Below are 20,229 nucleotides of genomic sequence, written 5' to 3' on the forward strand. Positions count from 1 at the left end.
AGGAGGCCAAGCCCCAGAGGAAGGAAGCTCCTGCGCGGCCCTGGGTACCAATCAGCTCCTGTCACCAGAGGGAAGGCGCCTGAGCAATGCCAGGAGGCCAAGCCCCAGAGGAAGCCCTTGGCGGCCCTGGGCCCATTACCTCCCGTCTCTCGGCATCTCTCCTCCTCTCCTCCTCCCTCTGCCTCTCCAGCTCCCTCTGCTTCTCCAGCTCAAGCTGCCGTCTCCACTCGTGCTCCTGGAGCAGCCGCTGCTTGCGCTCGAGCTCCTCCTTCTCCTTCCGCGCCTTGCGCTCGGCCTCCCGCTGCTGCTGCTCTTGCAGCACTTGGCGCCGCTTCTCCAGTTCCAGATTTCCTCGCTCGTAGTTCGCCTTCCGCTTGTCCTCAAAGGTCACTAAACAGGTGACACCGTGGTGAGTGCCCAGAAACCCCCAGCTCCCGAGCCTCCTTGTCTCTCCCTCCTGAGGGACAGGGGACCCTCCTTGGACAAGAAGGATGCTGGCAGGACGGATCTGTCCAAGAGGGAAACAAGGACCCGAGTCAGGCTGCAGCTCTTTTCTGGATTTCTCTTCAAATGCCTGGCTGCCAGGGCTGGGAAGCTAGTGGGGTCCACGTGGGATTTCCCCCTCCAACGTGGGCATCTCCAAGCTGCCTCAGAAACTCTCCCGAGACCCTTGGGGCCTCGTCTGCCATGCATGGGCCCTCTGGCAGGGTCTCACCTAGTCCTGCACAAAGACCCGGGAAACCCCCCAACGTGGTTGTTTCAGCACAGAAGGTGACTCAGACAATTCCCTGGGGTACCTGGTAACTTTTTCTGAGGTGGTTCTTCTTGGGTTCTCTCGTGGCAAGGCTGAGTTCCATTAAGGGAATCAATAGGTTTTCCTCCTCTAGAAAAAATTAAAGGCAGTTGGGAAACCCTGTGAAGTGGAACTTTATGGATAGCATCACGGGCTGGGCTTCTCAACAAGAAATGCCCCTGGAGCCCTGAGATGTTCAGAAGCAGGGAGCAGAGTCAGGGGATCTTTGACGTGCCAATCATTCCAAACAGTTCTTAAAACTCTTCCCCTCCCCTCTGCCTCCCCTGCTGGGCTGTCCACAACACTCTTCTTTCCAGCTGACTGACCAGGGCTCAGACTCCTTGGCTTGTTCCCCCTCTGCCCATTCTCAAAGGGTCCAGCCCTTCTCTCTGCTCTGATTTGAGGGGCTCATTTGTCATCAATTTGCAGATAGACAATCCTGCCAGCTCTACAGAAGCCCCCTTCTCTCTCCCAAACCTTCCCCCAATGATCCCCTTGCTTCTCTAGAGAGGTGCCTTTGGTGACAGGCAGGTTAAGAACACACACTTTCCCGTTTCCTCCTGCCTCAGAATGAAACCATCACTCGGGCAAGTCAGGACAGAATGGGCTGAGAGAGCCCAGAAGGCAGGTGTCCAGGGCACGCAGACGGCCCCCAATGATATTTTGATTTCTGCCCATTCTCTTCCTCTCAGGGAAAGGAAAGGAGGCTCCTGCCCCATCTCCAGAATCACAGAGGGTCAATCCCTCCAGTGACAGACTGGCAGTCTCTGTGGTCTCCAGACCAACTGTGCTTCTCATCCCTTTAGGTCTCAAAGGTGCCTTTGAGGCCCGATTTAGCTTCTCCTCCCTGGTGCACCAGTGTGCTTGGACATCTGAGACCATGGGGGAAATGGCGAGCTCCTTCTTTCTTTGGGGCTCTGGCTCCCTCTCTTGTTCTACATCTAACCAGACAGATCTATACCGGCTCCTTCCTCCCTCTGTGCTTTTTACTAAGACACCTGCAAAAAGGGACTGCCAGTCTTCCATCCCTCCTCCTGATTTTCCAACTTCTGCAGATAGCACCACGGCCCTCCCCCCTCCCCCCCACGGCCGCTGAATTTCCAATCTCTTCCAATACATGACCTCGACAGCTTCTTTCACAACCACCCCATCCTCTAGGGGGTGCAGTATTATACATAGAGTTAGGAAGCCCCAAGTTCTAATCCTGCTTCAGATTTCCCCTACCCTACAGCAGCTAACTGACAAATAAGCATGTTACCCCAAAGGAAAGGCATTTAGCACAAACAAAATCAATACAGTACAAATTAAGAGAAGAGGTAAAAAAAAAATTTTAGAGCAAACATTCCTGAGAAAGGTCAGATATCTAAGACAGAAAGCTGATAAAACTATATAAGAATAAAAACCATTCCTAAGAGAAAAGTGGCTAAAGGATACAGTCAGGCAGTTTTTAAAAGAAAAACAATGCAAGCTACTAACAACCACCAAATAAAAGAATGCTCCAAATCACAAATCATATAAACGGACATAAAAACACTTCTATGGCTTCACATCCACCAGCAAAGACGACAAACACAGGAAGCCTGAGGCCCTGGGGGGCCTCGGGGTGCAAGCACTCTGAGAAGCCAGCTGGGATTACACTCACAGAGTCACTCAAAAATAAACGTCTCTGACGCACCGAGGGAAAGGCCCCCTGTGTACAAAGGGAGCCCTGTGCAGCCTCGGGCAGCCCTTGCCACAGAGGGTCAGCAAAGACCCGCAAACAGCGACTGAAGTCTGACGTAACAAAGTACAAACACGAAAACCCCAGACCAACCCGGTGGCTGGAGGGGTCCTATTGGGAGCTTGGAAGAGACAGTAGGAAGGGACGAGGCTGTTAACATGGGAGCCCCCAGTGAAACCCAGACTCCCAAAGCTGAAAGCTGGCATCCACAGCTACTTGCAGAGGACGAGACATCACAGAGAACCACCAGAGGCAGTCAGCTGGCCGAGGAGCCAAGGCCCAGCCCTTCACACACACTCTGGCTGCGGGACTACCCCAGCAAGTCACAGCCTGGCTCAGCGAGCCGCTGACACGCATCTGTCCTCTGCACCCCAAAATCCTTACCACTATACGAAAGGGGAAGGGTATAGGGCACACTGCTCTGTGGCCCCCTAGGTGTCCATGGCCCACAAGGGAGGAGCCCTAAAACCTTCCCTCTGTGTCACCCGCACGACAGCCCAACTACCTGCCATCGGCTGCCTGGGCACGCCTGAAACGTGGTGCCACCCTCAGCTCGATCTGTGGAGATCTGGTCAGCCCCCACACAGCTGGTCTCTTGCGTGCCCTGACCGTGCTGTGCCCCCACAGACTGGATGGCCCTCCTTGGCTGCCATTTTGGCTTGTCTCATTGGGCTAACTGGCACCACCGCTATTGCCACTCTACAACCCGGTCTTACAAGCCTGAAAATGCTTAAGCACCCATCAAGACAGATCCAATGAACCTGTGAATCCTGTGCCATGGGACTGGCTAACTATTGCACGGAATGAACCCGCACTGCTGGGGGCCCCTGCATCCATGCCTGGCACCCCACACTCCTGCTGGGGGCCATTGCCAAGACTGCTTCAGGGTCAGAAATGGGCTGCTGCTAAACTGCACCCCCCCCCGCCCCGTGCAGCTCTCTCTGCCTGTCCCTCTGCCTTTCTGTCTCTCCATTTCTCTCCGTCTCTGTCTTTTGTCTCTCTGCCTGTCTCTCTTTTATCTCTCTGTCTCTCTTTTGTCTCTCTACCTCTCCATTTCTCTCTGTCTCTCTTGTCTGTCTGTCTCTTGTCTCTCTGACTCTCTGTCTCTCTCTTGTCTCTCTGCCTCTGTCTCTCTCTTTTGTCTCTCTGCCTCTCTTTTATCTCTCTATTTCTCTATCTTTGTCTTTTGTCTCTGCTGGTTTCTCTCTTTTGTCTCTCTGCCTCTCCATTTCTGTCTTTTGTCTCTCTGCCTCTCTGTCTCTCTACCTCTCCATTTCTCTCTGTCTCTGTCTCTCTCTCTCACCATCTGGATTCACCCAATGGTGGTGTTCCATGGTTCTCGGTCATAAAGTACCACCAAAAGAGTTCTGAATTCAATAGGCACTTATTGAGGGCCTATCATGTGCTGGCCTTAGGAGTGTGCAGACAGAAAGGAAACGCTAACTGCCTTAAAATGGTTTATATTCCACCAGGGGAAAACCAGGTAGGCACTGGCTAGATGAGCACACCAAGAATAATGACAAAGCCATTTTCTGGGTTTTGGGGGGGAAGGCGTACTGTGTGGGGCATATCACTCATACCTTGAAGTGGTCAAGGTCTATTAAAAACCTGACCCCTGGGGTTACATGGAGAAGTCTGGGATTGCTGATTGTAGGAGTTTCCCTCCCTGTTCCACTCTGGGCCCTGACAGAGTCTGGACGTGGGCCCTTGGCTCCCAACAGGATTTTTCCTAGACTGCGAACCTCCCCTCACTCAGGACGTTCTGCGGGGCTACCCTGTCACAGCCGACAGCCAAGTGTCTGTAGCACAAATGGCCCTGGGTTCACTCACCTGAAAGGAGGTGGCACCAGTTCTGGAGGCAGGGTCAGAGGCAATGGCTGCCCAGCCCTGGCCATGTCGGTCAGATGCATGGCCAGGATAAACTCTTCCGCTTTGAGCTGACCATCGCCATCCACATCAGCCAGGTTCCTGAAGAAAATTCCACTTCAGAAAGTGCCAGGGTAATGACAACTGAGACTGCCCAGTGATGCCGCTGCCTCTGGGATGACCCCCCCCCCCTTGGTGGTCCAGCCTGTTACTATTGCTATTTCACAGACCAAGACCTTGGAGCCTACAGCACACAAGCAACAGGCCCACAAGCTACTTGGGCATCAGAGGAATGATAAAGGAAAACAGCTTTCTTTCCTCTCCAGAAGCTGAATAAACTCTAAAAGGACCCAGAGCATCTGGGCTTTTGTCTCAGCATCTCCAGGGCCCAGGACAGCACTCTGCCCGTGCCTGGCGCCTGCCAAGCATGCCGAGAAATTCAAGGTGGAATAACTTCTCAACGTCTCTTCTGAATAGTGTGGTGAACAAAGCCATCGTCAAGCACAAAGCCACCAAGTCTACCCTGCCTTCATTTTGGGGTCAGGCCTCCTTGTGCCCAAGGGCTCCCAGGGCAGAGCCCAGGTGCACCTGGGAATTGGCTCCCTGAACGTGTGGAGAAAAGGCCAGGGAGGCTTTAGAGTTTGTGCTGACGGGTCTAAATCTCGGTTCCATGGCCTCATCCCTCAGAGAGTTGCATTAGAGCAAAGACAGATTTCAGCTCCTGTGTCAAATGGAGGGATGGCTTGACAGGCCCCCTAAGACACTTCACAAAAAAAACTCCTGCTGATTCAAAGAAATCTCCAAGAATCTGTCCCTTTCAGGCCCCCGCCCCCTTCGTGTGGGATTTAGGAAGGCATGCTGAGAGCAATGAGGGGGTTCTGCTGCAACTTCCCCCGAGCCCCCCATTCATGAACAAACTCACCAGATTGTAGCCAGCTGGGTTTGAGAAAGGCCGGACTGGAGAAGGGCGCTCCGAGCCTGGAGACCTGGCAGACAGGGCCAAGAGAAGCAAGAACACAGCATTAAGGCCTGGGGAACCTGGACAAGCAGGGCTTGGCTGCTCCCCAATACCTTGGGCTAAACTAGCCTCCTTCTTTGTCGAGAATGTAACCCTAGGGGCTTAGCAGAGACAAAGGGCCAGCCTGTAGCTGTGGCCCAGTGAGGCGCGGGGCCAACAAAGCCAATGCCCCTTGGCTACCTTAGTTCACTGTACGTGAAATACCCAGGCTCAATGGCCAGGATGCTATCAGGACCAGAGTACTGACCTAGATGGGAGGAAGAGGCACTGGCTTTGCTCATTCAGCATCTCCCAGGGACAGTGCAGACCAGAGGCCTTGGGAAAACATCTGTGCCAATCTGGCCCCCCAGCAGCAAGTGGACAGGGACAGTCTCAGACATTCCCCTCCCACTCCTGTCCTCCCTCTGGTCCCCTTCCCATACTCCTCTGCACATGCACACTGCCCATTCTCAAGAGGCTCACTTCTGCCTTCCCCTGCCTGACCTCTCCCTTCTGGACAGTCTCTCCTCCCCCTGCTGCCCCTTCTCGGGCTCCTCTGCTCACCTGCCCCTACACCAAGGTCTGCTAGGCTCTTTTCTATGTCCTTGCAGCACCTAGTACAGAGCAGGTGGTCAGGGAATTCTTGCTGCCTTGAGTGGATCATGTAACTGGTACCCCCTGGCTTAACTCCCTCTCTGCCCAGCCCCCGCCTCTTTCCTGGCCACCAGGCCCAGACACTTCCCAAGAGATGCTGACAGGAACCTCTGACTCCCTCACTACTCTCGTCCTTCCAGATGCCCAGTTTCATCCTCAGTTTTTCTCTGTCTCCCCCAACAACGATAGCCAGAGCCTGTCACTCCATCTGCCCCATCTGGGCCCCCCATCCCCGGGGGTTCCCTCACCAAGGGTCTGACCCTGTCACCCTGTTCCCAGCTTCTCTTAAAGCTCTGCCCAGTCTGGCTGCAGCCCCTCTTTGGGGGTGCCCTGCACAGTCTCCCACCTGGCGGAAGGCCTTCTGTCAGAGCTCAGCTCAAGCTCCTGCCTCCTACCGGAAATTCAAGCACAAATGACTGACGGGATCTGGCATTTGATTCTCTCCGAATGTATCTCCTGATCTTGGCCAACAGAATCTGAGCTCTAAGGGACTCTGGCTTTCTTTGTCCCTGTATCCCTTGTGCCTACCCCAGAGCAGACACCCAACCAATGGCCATTGAATGGATGAATGAACTCTTCACACAGCTCCCCAAATAAGCTTATGGGGGCAAAGGTCTGGCTGTGGCCTTCCCCTCCCCAGTGGTTCACTGGCTCAGTGCTAAACTACAGACTCCTCAGTTGGGCCTCCCAGACCCCTTGGGCAATCAGGCCAACCACGGGGCCTGGAGCAAACCATTTCTAAAGTCCCTACTGTGCTCAAAGCCCATCATGTCCTCAAGGGGATCTTTCCTGGCTTCCACTGGAATGAGGAAGGAAAAGGGAAAGACTAGCAGCTGGGAGGGGGATGGGAAGGCGGCCCAGGGCCATGACTCTGGGTGCTGGAGAAGCTGGGAAGGGCAGGGAGGACCTTTGTGCCAGTTCTGAAAGCTCTGATCAAACCCAAAAGGGTCCCAGATTGACTGACGGCTCATGGTTGGTCTCACCCATCTTCAGCTCATCAAGGATGGGCTCCCCTGAGAATGTCAGTGCCCAGCCCTCTTCTCTTCTCTATCTACATGGCCTCTTGCGTTTCCGTAGATTCATTCATTAGCACAATTCAGATTTCAAAAGGCAATTCTAAATTCTCCTACCAAGTACCTGCTGGAGTGCTCTCCCTGATGTCCGGTGGCATCAATAAGAGGGAATTCCTCTTTTCTCCCCCAAACTCCCCTGCAAGGACCCCCACACACTCTGGGTCACCCTGACTCTCTCCTTTACTTGCTTGCCAAGCCCAGCTGATTCTCCTCAGGAGGCACATAACACATCCGCTCCTCTGGGGCAGACCCTTCCCCTTCTAACCTGGTGCCTTCCAAAGCTTCCTATCTGGTCTCCCCAAACCATGGCAGCGATGGGTCTATGTCACTGATGGACACCCTATGCCCTCAGCCTAGCACTGAAGCTCTGAACTGGCTCCCTCGGCCCCGTCTCCTTCACCCACGTTTCACTCCAGCCAAACTGGAATATAGCTGCTCTCAACCAATCGGCAACTCCCATGTGCCAGGCGCCCTCTGGAGAGAAGCTAGTGCTCCACGTTGGGAGAATGGAAAGGAGACATTTGTAAACATGCTTGGCATAGGGTCTGGCCCTTAGAAGGAGCCCAGAACTGCTTCCTCCCGTCCCTTTCCTGCCCCCTCCTAGCTGGTCAGACTGTGCTTCAGCAGCCATAGGGGCATCTGGGACTCCAGTGTTCCATCTCCCCATTCCTTGCCTTTGCCCCGGCTGTCTCCCTCCGAAGCTCATTCGGGGCTACCTCTAACACTAAGCCATTCCACATGCCTATCCAGGTGTCTAGGCGATGTCAGGATAGTACAGAGGCCACAGCAAGACGGGCTTATTGGGTGGCCGCTTGGCCTTCGAGCACCCAGGAACCCTTGGTCAGGGTCCCGTAGGGGCTCTCCACCTGACAATGTGCCAGACGGATTTCCAAGCGGCTCTCTGGCTCCCTGGATAAAGATGAGGCACCTGGCTGTGCATAGCAAAGTGAGACTTTGACAAAGAGTCACGTCATCATCTTAAAGAGAACATCTAAATGTTCAGCTCCAGGCCAGCCACGCTCACCTGAGAGGTAGCCTGTCATGCCCTTATCCAGGCTGTTGAACTTCTGGCGGTACTTCAGTCTCGAGGGCTGTGGGACGGCCCAATCAGAGGAGCCAGCTTTGGGCGAGCCTCCTGTCAGAGAAGCCGTGGAGGATGTGGAGCTGTGGGGAAAAGAGAAGCAGACAAGTGGTGCAGCAGTCCAGCCTGTGGGCCCACAGGCGAGGACCAGCCCCGAGGTCTGGACAGCACGGGGACGGCCACAACTCAGGAGCCCGGGCTTGAGGGACTAGGGGAGAGAGCACCCCCCTAACAGGGAGATAGATCAACAGAAACAGGCCATCGTGTCCAAACGCCGTTAGAGACTGTCACTGTTCGAAGCATGTCAGAGAAGCAGCTCACTTGGCCAATGGCTGGACAAGAAAATTCAAGAGTAATGCTGTTATATCGTAGGCATGGGGCCCTGCAAACAGACACTGATTTTTGCTATGCAATTTTAATTAATTTTGCTATGCAAATTTAAACAGCACACTGGCCCAAAATTAACCCGAAGAATTACTAAAGATTTTGGGAAAATTGTCTGGGGGGGTTGGGTTTTTGAGGGGTGGGAGAGGACACACAGCTGCCCTTTCTTTTTTCCAATCTAAAATAACGATTCGTGTCAGAGCAGAACAGAGCACCCCAATGCTCCAGACTCAGCTGTGCGGCAATCAGCACAGAGGACTGAATGGGGTCTTGGGAAGACTCAATGCCCAGGACAAGCCCTCAGAGAATGAAAACAGGGGCACTGGGACCTCCACATAGCTCGTACCTGCTCGATCCCAAGTCGATCAGGGACTGGGCCTTCTGGATACATGAACCGCCAAAACTGCCCATCAAGAGACCATATGATGACGTGTGAGGCAGGGCTACAAGACAGAAGCAGCAGGGGTGTCCTTGCTAGACACTCCCCAATGGGGACCCCAAAGACCACCCTTCCGCACCCCGAGGCACTTACTTGCTGAGGAGAAGGGGACAGCCATGGGCTGAAGCAGAGCGGCAGTTCCATTGGGCAAGGATGAGGTGCTAATGGAGGGCACCAGGGGAGCGGGCATCCCCAAGGGAGGAAGGGAAGTGACGGAAGGCCTTGAGGACACAGGGGCCATGGGGGCAGCTGGAGGCACACATTGAGGAATAGACAGGTTGGGCATGCTTCCCATTCCTGCAGGGGACACACCACAGGTTCAGTGAGACCAAACACTCCCTGCTTACGACTCAACCCTAAGAGCACAGCACCTTTGTAAGAAGGGGCCCAAAGCTGCAGCACCCCCTCAGAGGGAGGCCAGTCCTTGCCCTCCTGATAAGACCAAGCACACATCGGCCTCCACCAAATATTCCTTTCTTCTCAAGGAGCGTTCTGGCCTCGCTACAACTAAACATGGTGCCAGGAATAGAGGACGCAGATGCTCCAATGGCTGCCTGAACTCTACTGGAAGATGGGTCGTTTCTTCTCTTCCTCTGCTGAGAGCTGCTCAGAAGTCCAGGGACGGCTTTGGGGGAGCCAAAAGGACTATTCATCTGACTGCCCTCGGGATACAGTGAGGAATAAGTGTAATGAGAACCAACGGCTATTTCTGGCTTCAGGTTTCAGTTTACCATCTTCTGTCCTGGTGCCCAGAACAAAGGGTATGGCCTACATCTATGCACAGGACAGAGCCTCTAAGGCTGAAAGGGACCACAAATCATCAAGTGCCAAAGGAAGCTAGGAGAGCAGAGGCTCTAGGAGATGTACAAGCACACACAAGGGCAGACACAGGGGAGCCTGGTGATCACCATATCCCTGTGGGCATGTGCAGGGGTGAGGGCTGGACACCCTTTTCATACAAGAAGCATGCAAGGCCTTGGTACCAGGTCTTCTGGACCCTGCATCCATCCTGCTCCAAGAGACTATAAGAGTCTCTCAGGTAACCACTTTTCTTACATAAGGGAGGAAAGATTAGGCATGCCCACAGAATGATGCCAGGCTAACCCATGACAGCAGCACACTGACCCTGATGGGGAAGAGCCACTGGTTTCAAGTGAGGCCCTTGTGTCTTGGGACATTTACGGAGGGTCTCTGCAGGACACACGTGGCCAGACTCTCCTCATGGAGTCACTACAAGTAACTGATGGCCCCACCATGCTGACTATGCCACTTCATTCAATGACTGTTACTATTGAGTGAGGCCCAATGGCAATGGATGCTAGTCTAGGTCTCTGCCAAGTGCTTGGGAGATTCCCAGCCCCTGGAGCTGAGGAGGAGGCTCGCCCACTGGGGGATGGAAATGAGGAGCTGTGTGAGAGGGGCAGCCTACGTGACTGCGGGAGTTTCTGCCAGGTGCCAACTCTGTGGTGATGGTACAGGAGACTGTGGCTGAGGGCAGCCACCTGGGGTGTAGGTCAAGGTGTAGGTCAGTAGGCCAAGCCATGCATGGCCCTGGCTCTGTGTGGAGGAAGGCTCCAACAGAAGTGACAGAAGTTGGCTCAGCCCACCCAAAGACCTGCACATGCAGTTTAAAAGTGAGCACATCTGAAGACCTCTGGAAGACCCCATCAGCATGAGCTGCCACCACTAAGGTCCTTGCTACTTTGCCCAGGGATGTTCCCAGGCTCTCCCTTCATGCACTGCAGGCCCTATGTATGACATGGAGACAGCTGCAAGGCCAGGGGTGGTCACTGGCCTTGTTTTCTTCTGGCAGACCTTTCAATGAGAACACTGCTGTGAAGGCTGCTCTTTGGGATCAGGGGTCTGTGTGGAAGGACTCCACAACAGAAGGAAAGGGGGCTCTGGCTTCCACCTGCCACCTGCCAGCTGCCTGATCCTGACCCTAACCCTCTCCAGGGAGGTGCCCAAGGCCCCTTTGGGCAGGCAAGGCTCAGAGCAACTGAAATGGGGTAGCCACAGGCATCTCCAGCTACCGAAGCGCGCCGACGCCAAGGGGGAGAATGCGGGCGGCTGCTTCATGACGGGAGGCAGGCACGGAGGCAGGCGCTGCCCTTGAAGTGTGAGCTTTATAAGCTTCATGGCGATGGAGAATTCTTGCTGGTCCATCTTCCCGTCTTTATTTAGGTCTGACAATGCCCTGAGAGCAAAGAGAAAATGAGACGTCTGATCAAGGGAGTGACCTGAGAAACATTCTTTTACATGCTTGGTCCTCTAGCAGTCAAGCATTCAATGCTGCCAACACAGACAAGAGAACTCAGGAAAAGAAAAGGCACCTCGGCAGCTCCCACCCCGTTCTAGCCACCCCATGGGCTACCAAGGCCTCCCCGGCACCTCCTTGAGGACTTTCTAAACAGGCACTTAGCCTGCCATCTGGCACATAGCAGGTGCTTAGTATTTCCTTCCTCTCTCCCTCCCCATCAGCACTGTTTCCTCCTTGGCCAGGAGGCTGTACTCTGTCGATCTCAGGATGAGCCCCTACCTTCTTCACTTGCCCCTCCTCTGACATCGCCCGCCCGTCCTCACGGGCAGCAATGATAAAATGCGGCCTGTGCACCTTTGGTGCTAAAGCTTCAGAACTTTGTGGCCACACGGTTTGTGGCCCAGGGAAGGGTCGCAAGTGGGAGGCTCTGTTTGGTCCCCCAACCTCTACTGGGATCAGTCCAAGGAGGGTCTCCCAACGGCCAGGACTTTGCTCTCCCTCCTGGGACCTTGATTCCTTCCTGAATTCTCCAGTCAGAACAGCAGTTGGAGACAGGAGCAGGAGCACTCTCCCTTAACACTCACGATCCCTGGCCTCCTTCCCGTCGGCCCTCCACCTTCTGCCATGGTAGCTTCTTGGTAACTTCCATCCTGACTGCTGAGCAGAGAGACACCACCTGACTGCATTGTAGGCTCAGCGCTGGTCTCTGGGAACAAGGCCATTCCAGGGGCCCAGCAGCCCTTGATTAGGTCTCTCTTCACCATCTCTTGCTAGGCTCTTACTCTGTCTTACCAACATCTACGTGTGGAAGACCAAAGGCCCCGAGTCCAGCCCTCTTGATCTGCGGATGAGTTCAACTCTTGGGGTCTTCCTTCAGTTTTGCCTCAAGTCCTCCAGAATCAGGTCCAAAGCCCCCCCAGGTCCCTCAATACACCCCTCATTCACCCCAGTGCAGGGAGATGTACACACAGTTGTTCTGTTGGCGTACGCACAGTGCTAAGGATGAGGGACATGTCAGCCACATACCTTCCCTTCCCATGCAGTGGGCAGGTACTCCGCATCTGCCCTCTCCTATATCCTCTGACTGGCTGAGCCAAGCAATCTTGCCACCTCTCCAGATGTGCTGACTCTGACGGCCACAGATAAGCTCAGGTCTTCTCCATGCTAACCCTGCTTGGGCCCTTTCACAGCTAAACTCCTTTGCCCACTGCCTCATGGCAATTTCTCAACTTCAAACTTCACTCAAACTGTTCTGCCCAAGGTAACCTGGTACGGCCTTTTCACAGGCTCCTCCTTGCTGGTCTCTGTGCAGCCGACCACCACCTTCCTAGCAAGCTTGGTAGTTCTCAGGGGAGAAAGGCTGGAGGGAGGCTTTGCTCCTGCCCCCTTTCCATCTCGTGCTTCATTTCTTCTGGGCACTCTGGCAGTTGCTGGGGCCCAGCTCGCTCTCAGGCCAGACCCTGCTTGGGGCCTGAGGGATGCCAAGCTAGGACAAGGCCCAGCCCCAGTGTCTGGGTTCTGTCTGCACAGCTCTGACTCCAGTGCTACCATCCCTTCCAGATGGTGAAGACAGCACGGGGAGCAGGTCCCGGTGGTTCACAACTGCCCAGCTGCCCCTCTGACTGTGGCTCAGGACACCAGGCCGTCCACACGTGGCTCTGTCCTGGTGGCCTTCCATTGCCTCTGGCTTCTTTCTGCTCAGTTTGCCCAGGGCCCTGGGGTTTCTGGACGTGATCCTGGCTGGCACTGTGGACCTCTGCACTGGGTCTGGCTTTCTTTCTGATTGTTCCTTCTGGTGCCTTTTTAGCATTACTGGGCTCCAGGCTGGGGATCTGTCTGTCCCTTCTATAGCAGGCCTTTTTGGTCTTTGGACCAAGACAAGTCCCCGCGGGCTGGAGACCCCAGGCTCGTACCAGAGTATTTCTAGGCATCGGAATTTGGATCACGAGCCGCTTGAGGGGAAGGGCTGTCTCTGCCTCGCTTTGTTTACCCCACGCTTAGTACAGCACCTGGCACACAGAAGGCACTTACGAAATGCTGACTGCCTGGCTGACATCAGGAGAGGATTAATGGACAAAGAAACAAAGGAGACTGGACTTTCCGGGGGGGGGGGGGGGGGGGAGCGGAGCGGGGAGAACAAGAACTCAGATTTGGAAAAGCTATAAAGGGGGGAAACTTCTCTAGGAATTAAATTTGGCAGAATCAGCACAAAAAAAAATCTGAAAGATTCTAAAATTAACTGAGAGATAAAAACTATGGAAAGTATGGAGACGACACATCATCGGATGGGACCAGGAAGGGCTCCTCTCACAAAACAAGAGTCCTGCTGACAATAACGGGCTCTGTATGTCCTTGTGGCAGGAATCAGCTAAGAGGCTGGGTCGGGAGGGGGTGCCCGGGGGCCGTCTCTCCCTGAGGACACCATGCCCTCCAGCCCCAGGTGTCTGCCGGTTTCTTCTACCAGGAAGGAGTGTTTCCTCAACAACCTCTCTTTTTGGCTTTCACCTAGCACAGGGAAGTGCAGGACCTCTGAAAAGCTGCAATGGCACATCTTTGACTACTCCAATAAAAAAAGAAAGATTCTTTACCATATTTCAGCTAAAACAGGAGCTGGGAGGCCAGACTGTAAGAAGAAACCACGTGCTTGATCACCTACAGCAGAAACAAGAATGCCAATTAGCTACTGAGCTCAGCAAGTGTTCAGCCAGTCAAGACACGCTCACTGAGTGGCTGCTCTGTGCCACGCACAGCATGAGGCACAAGGCATGCCATTCTTCAAAGCTCTTGGGAGAAGGCACTGCCAGGTTTGGGGGGGGGGGTCAGGAAAGCTGGTGAGGGGCGGGCCTAACCCCAAATCAGGAGGGGGGGGGGGGGGGGGGGGGGGTGCGGAGCGGGGGGGGGAGGGGCGGGGGGGGGTGGGGGGGGGGGTCAGGAAAGCTGGTGAGGCTCGTGCACAACACTCATGAGGCAGAGGGGAGCAGTGGGGGTTCCAGGCCCAGAGGCCCGAGTGGATGTACGGGGAAGGGAGGTAGGAGGAATTCATGGTTCCTCTGAGAAGGGGGGTGATGTTGTGGTGACGGACTTGTGACAGACCTGTCACAGGCCTGAGCTTCCATCCAGCTCCAGGCCCACACTAGCTGTGTGCCCCTCTGTCAGCCTCTGTCCCCGCCTTCCCAGGGCATTGTGAGGATCAAAGCACATCCTACTGGAAGTGTGGAGCCCAGGGCCGGAAAGCAACAGGCGCTTTCTCAGTGCAGGCTTTCCCCCCTGCGCCCTGTCCAAAGCAGCCGTCTGCATGACCAATCATCTACACTTCCCCAGCATTTCCCTCATCAGCGGCTCCCAACCAAGCTGAGACAGGCAACTGGATGAACCATTTTATAATCAAGTTAGCCTTACTGGCCTGAGATGACAGCCAGATACCACATGGGAAGAGGGCATGAAAATCTGGAGGGACTTGGGGAGAGTTTTGTCCAAAATGATGCAGAGGGAAGAAAGAAACCCAGAAACAGACAGCCCCTAGTGACCTCCGAGCTCAGCTCGTACGCGCCTTGCCCAGCAAAGTGCCAGCACCAGAGTGGCCTCTGCGCTGACCTGTGATGTGCCCTCCAGCAGGCCGGAGGCTGTCAAACTGCTTGTCATGCTTGGTCCGCTCCTCTGAGGTGATCGCCCACATGTTCGGGCCTCCTAAAAACAAACAGCGAAGATGCAGTCATGAGATGCTGCTGGCTGGGAGAGAAACCTAGTTGTCTCGGGGGTGCATGGTGCAGCATGGCAGGGATGGGCAGCAAAGGCCAATGACAGAAAACAGACAGCCATCAGCCACCGTTTCCACTCTGAGGGTTAGCTCCCAAATATGAAAGAGGGGGAGGAGCAGAGAGAGGGAGAGGAAGAGGGAAAAAGGGGAGTAAGAGAGGGAGGGAGAGGAAGGGAGAGGAAGGGAAGAAGGGGAGAATCAATCTAATGGGGAAAGAGAAGACAGCAAAGAGGCTAGAAAGCAAGGAGGAAGGGGAGGAAAGGAGAGCCTTTCGAGGGGAGCTTTGTAATGGGGTGCCTGCCCCAGGCAGATGTGGACATCGGCTTCGAGGGCGGCAGAGCCAAGCTCCCTTGGAAAGGCTGACAGTGTGATCCCAGGTAGGAGCATGATGAGGAGGTCCTGGCAGAAGGGGCATGAGTCACATGGGGGCCTCCCTCCCACAGCGCCCCTGGGCGTGGAAGGCATGAGGTCATCTTGCAATCTCTACCAGGGGCACCACCAGCAAGCTATAGTGGGAGGTCAGTCCAGGAGTTTCCAGGAAAGTCTGCAAACCCCAAAGAAGCAAACAGGTCTCCCCCCGCCCCCCTTACCATTCATAACAGCTGGAAACTGAGCCATCATGGTGCCTCGAAGTTCTCAGCCATCTGTAACATGAACAAACACAGGGTGCAGGCACCTGTAATGACCCATGCCAGGAGGCAGGTCAACCCTTAAAGCCCGCTTGAGGCAGGACAGGGACACACTTGAGATCCTGCTAAACAGGAGAGATTTATGTGGTGGGGCGAGGGGACAATAGAGGATTCTGACAGCAGTAGAAAGAATGAGCTTCAAGAGAAGCCAGCGCAAAATGTGTGGGAAGCTCCATGTCTGAATCTGGAACCGCGCTCCAAGCGGACAAGGCCAGAGGTCCCCCAACCAGAGTCCTGTGCTGCTGTCACCCTCCTGGAACCATCGACTGTGTGCACTGATTACTGGGCCCTAGGCACTCTGCTAGGTGCTGGGGACGCTGACAACATTCTCCCTGCCCTCAAAGAGCTTATGTTCTATCTAAAGTGTCAGCTAAATCTATCAGAAATAAACAGCAGACCATTTTGGTGGGGGACATCCAACACAGGAAGCACCAGGCTGAATGTTAAAGGAAACAAGGGACTGTGAGAGGGAGAAGTGAGGGCCCAAAGCATCGTGGGCTCAGGAGACAACAAATGCCGAGTCAGAACTGTGGGGCTGGGCCAGGACAACAGAGGACTCTATAGAATGGGAAGGAAGCAGAACCCTGAGGAGGAGGCCACGAGGTCCCCAGGGCCTGCACCCGGGGGGCCGAGGGAAGGCGGTTAGACAGATAAGAGGGTCAGAGGGGAGGAAAGAAGGAAGCTAGGATGAGAGGAGAACGTAGCCAGACCTGCTCCTCAGGTCCGAGGCACTGTTCCACTCAGAAGGAGAAGCTGGGGTGGGGCTCTTTCCTGCTGCCCAGTCACTGCTGCAGCCCGGGGCTTCGGCCTGCTGGAGCTGGGGAGTGACTGTGTATGTGTGTGTGGGGGGGTATTTACTGTATAATGCATGATACTGCATGCACTTTGAGAAGCGCCAGCGGTTCTCTCCACTGGAATGGCAGCTCCTGACGGGAGCCCTTCACCCCCAGTGACCTGGCTATAAATACCCTTGGCATGACATGACCCACTGATGAGGTGGCCAAGCATTCCTGCTCAGTGAAGAGGCCAGTCTGGGTCTCCAGAGGGACAGGAGGTGGGAGAGAGGCAGGAGCTAGCACAGCCCAGGGATAGGGCAGAGGGATTGGTGTGATTGCTTATCACGGAGCCCATGGAAATGCCGCCAATCTTCCCATCCTCTGACATCCTTTGGGGGTCCTACCCCCAACTTCCATTTGGAGACCAAGGCCTCAGAGGTCTCTCAGTCTCTCCTTAAAACATACGTCACATAAGGTTAGAGGACGATCACTCAGGCCCCACAACAAAGAGAATGTAAGGAATGTTTTCTCCCATGACATCAAACTCATGACGGACTGAAATGAGGGAGAGCTACAAGCTTACACGACTACGTATTTCTGAGGATCATGGAATGGGGAAAGGGAGGCCCAAGGTTTATACCCCTGTCCCGCAGACAACATCCACATGTAAGCAGCCAGTCAGTGCTGGATCACTCAGGACAACAATGGGCAGACTGTGCATAGCCATCCTCTAAGCTTTCTGATTCCATGGGGACGCTGCTGAGGCTCTGTGCATCTCCCTAGGGTAAGAGCCGGCCCCGGGCCAACGTACATCCCCACACCCAGACAAGGGGCCAAAGAACTAGAGGCAGCTTCGCTTCAAGAGCTGGGTCTGGGGAACGCCTCTGAACTTAGCAACATCACCAAGGCCTCAGTCTGTTCACAAGGAAAGAGGAAGGAAGAACTGTTTTCCCAATGGCATACACATGTCCTTAGGGTGTAAGATGAAAGAGTAAAAGGGCATCATTTTAATCCCCTCCCCCAACTCTACCCAACTCTGCTTGATTTTACAAGTAGTAAGGAGGGAATAACTTACTTGCTTAACAGAGAAGAGGAGAAGAGAGAAGGCTGCCCCTGGGGGGGCACGTGGGAGCCTCCCCATCCTGGTGACCCCATGCTTGGGTGGCCTTGTCCTCCACATGTCAGACAAAAAGGCCTTGGCCTACTAGGGTAACAAGCTCAAGAGTGAGCTTTTTAGACCTCACTCTCCTGCAAGGGACATGGCGGAAAAACGGAGGCTTCTTTCATACTGAGTTGAACTGAATGGTGAATTCTGCAATGCTAAGACTTCTGAGATTCTAAGAATATGGGCTTTTGATTTCGGAAATCTCTGGAGATCTCCCCAAACTGGCCAGGATCAGACACCTGTACATTCATCTTCGGTCCCCTAATACTGCGCAGGACTGAAGAGGCCTTTGTTAGATCCTTCAAGGGCCCAGTGTCTTCATCTGTATTCCTAGGGGGGCTGGGGCTGATGGCCCTTAAAGCGCAATTACTCCTTTTCATGCTACTGCAGGTTAGATCAAGACCAATCTGAGGTTCAATCCTGGATCCCCCAACCTCAGTAGGATGAGGCCAAAGAAGGGAAGGCAGGCAGTGAGCTCCATAAGCAGGCACTAGAATGGATTAGCCCCACTCTAATGGGGACATGAGGAGGAACCATGTAAGCCACTATGACCATACAAGGTACATACAGTGTATGATGTCCCAGTGTCACATGAAAGGCACTAGCAGCTGGGGCTAGAAAAGGCCTCCTGGTGATGTCATAAGCAAATTAGGAGAGCATGGCATAGTTTACCTGTCAGTGTGAATAAGGGAAGAATTTAGGACCAAACAAGAAATAGAGAGCATTATGAAACATAAAATGGACCATTTTGGTCATATAAAATTAAAGCCTTTGTACAAAGAAAACAAATGCAGCCAAAATAAGGAAAGGAGAAAACAGGGAATTTTTTTTTACAGCAGATATCTCTGATAAAGGCCTCATTTCTCAAATATATAGAAAACGGAGTCAAATTTATAAAAATACCCAATTGATAGTCAAAGGACATGAAGAGGCATTTTTCAGACAGATATAAAAGCTACCTATAGCCATATGAAAAAAGTACTCTGAATCACAACTGAATAGAGAAATACAAATCAAAACAACTCTGAGGTACCTATCAGATTGGCTAATATGACAAAAAAGGAAATGTTGGAGGGGATGTGGAAAAACCGAGACACTAAGGCACTCTTGGTGGAGTTATACTCTGATCCAGCCATTCTGGAGAGCATCTGGACCTATGCCCAAAGGGCTTTAACTCTCTGTATAGTCTTTGATCCAGCAATACCACTGCTGGCCATCCCAGGCATCCCAAAAAGGGATCTGTACAAAAAAATTCATAGCAGCTAAGAAATAAAAATGGAAAGGATGTCCATTAATTGGGGAACGGCTAAACAAGTTGTGGTATATGAATGTAATGGAATACTACTGTGCTATAAGGAATGACAAGCAGGATGATTTCAGAAAAACCTGGAAAGACTTACACGAACTGATGCAGAGTGAAGTGAGCAGAACCAGGAGAACTTCATACACGACAACAGCAATGTTGTTCAATGAAGAACTGTGAATGACTTAGCTATTCTCGGCAATACAATGATCTAAGACAATCCCAAAGATTCATGATGAAAAAATACAGCCACCTCCAGAGAAAGAACTGATATTGTCTGAATCTGGACCGAAGGATACTATTTTTCATTTCCTTTCTTTTTGTATTCGAGTCTTTTTTTTTTTTTGCTTTTTGGAGGACAATTGGGGTTAAGTGACTTGCCCAAGGTCACATGGCTAGTTTTTGTGTCCAAGGCCACATTTGAACTCAGGTCCTCCTGACTCCAGGGCCGGTGCTCTATTCACTGTGCCACCTAGCCACCCCTATTTGAGTCTTCTTACACAAAATGAGGAAGTTAGTGGAAAAGGGCCCACATGGACAAAAACATTTTGTGGTAGCAGAGGAGTGGAGACCGAGAGGATGGCCATCAACTGTGGAATGGCGGAACAAATTATTGTATATGAATGTGATGCAATACTATCACGCTGTGAAAAATGAAGGGGATTGTTTCAGAGAATTTATGCAAAATAAAGTGAGCATAACCAGGAGAACAATTATATACAATAATAACAATACTTTAAAGACAAACAACTTTGACAAATTCTGCTCAAAGGCCCCTGAGGGTCCCTGTGATAGTAATGGCAATTAAAGATTCCCCTGTATTGGCTTGGTTTTCAAACTGATTGTGTTAAAACCCAGAGCTTGTTAATCGCACCTGTGGGATGGACTTGTTGAAGTGAAAAGAAAGTCCTGAACTGGGAGGAGCTGGTGACATAGATTTGGAGAGACAAGAGAGAGGCAGAAGAACTTTTTGGAAGCAGCACCCACGAGGAGGCAGAGAGAGAGACTAAGAGAATTGCTGGTGGCCACTTTGAATCGCCCTGGACTTTTGAGACCTGTTCCCAGAGCTGCCAAGGACTGAGGAGACATGGCTGTTTTGCTGGTACTTTGTCTGTTTTGATGTTGTTTTGCCAGATTTGTCCACTGGTAAAAGACAGTCCTGTTGTTGAAGAAGTCCTGGAACCTGGCTTTTGGTTAAGAAGCCCTGAGACTGTCCTGCAGACAGAGAGTGAATACTGTCCACTGGTGAAGGACAGTGCTGTTGTTGCAGGG

At 53.1% G+C, this 20,229-nt stretch overlaps 2 protein-coding genes across 4 annotated transcripts in view; one reads left to right on the plus strand and one right to left on the minus strand.

The window, feature by feature from the left end:
• LOC138168284 (zinc finger protein 420-like) overlaps nucleotides 1-20,229 on the plus strand; it is a 771,269-nt gene that overhangs the window by 154,184 nt on the left and 596,856 nt on the right. The window lies entirely within an intron of this gene.
• The window catches only part of ITSN2 (intersectin 2), an 86,394-nt gene that overhangs the window by 51,850 nt on the left and 14,315 nt on the right, over nucleotides 1-20,229 (minus strand). For all 3 annotated transcript variants that reach the window (XM_069097345.1, XM_069097344.1, XM_069097343.1), the window contains exons 2-12: nucleotides 15,615-15,668; nucleotides 14,862-14,954; nucleotides 13,856-13,919; nucleotides 11,041-11,204; nucleotides 9,101-9,304; nucleotides 8,915-9,011; nucleotides 8,128-8,267; nucleotides 5,302-5,365; nucleotides 4,344-4,481; nucleotides 798-883; nucleotides 140-390 (exon numbers count right to left, since the gene is read on the minus strand). In XM_069097345.1, coding sequence (XP_068953446.1) covers nucleotides 140-390; nucleotides 798-883; nucleotides 4,344-4,481; nucleotides 5,302-5,365; nucleotides 8,128-8,267; nucleotides 8,915-9,011; nucleotides 9,101-9,304; nucleotides 11,041-11,204; nucleotides 13,856-13,919; nucleotides 14,862-14,954; nucleotides 15,615-15,645 — 1,332 coding nt within the window. In that variant the 5' untranslated portion in view covers nucleotides 15,646-15,668. The remainder of the gene's footprint in view (nucleotides 1-139; nucleotides 391-797; nucleotides 884-4,343; nucleotides 4,482-5,301; nucleotides 5,366-8,127; nucleotides 8,268-8,914; nucleotides 9,012-9,100; nucleotides 9,305-11,040; nucleotides 11,205-13,855; nucleotides 13,920-14,861; nucleotides 14,955-15,614; nucleotides 15,669-20,229) is intronic.

Source organism: Petaurus breviceps, unplaced genomic scaffold (assembly GCF_028583685.1).
Source record: "Petaurus breviceps papuanus isolate PSGF00001 unplaced genomic scaffold, PetGlider_PUasm1.0 356, whole genome shotgun sequence".
Classification (NCBI taxonomy): Eukaryota; Metazoa; Chordata; class Mammalia; order Diprotodontia; family Petauridae; genus Petaurus; species Petaurus breviceps.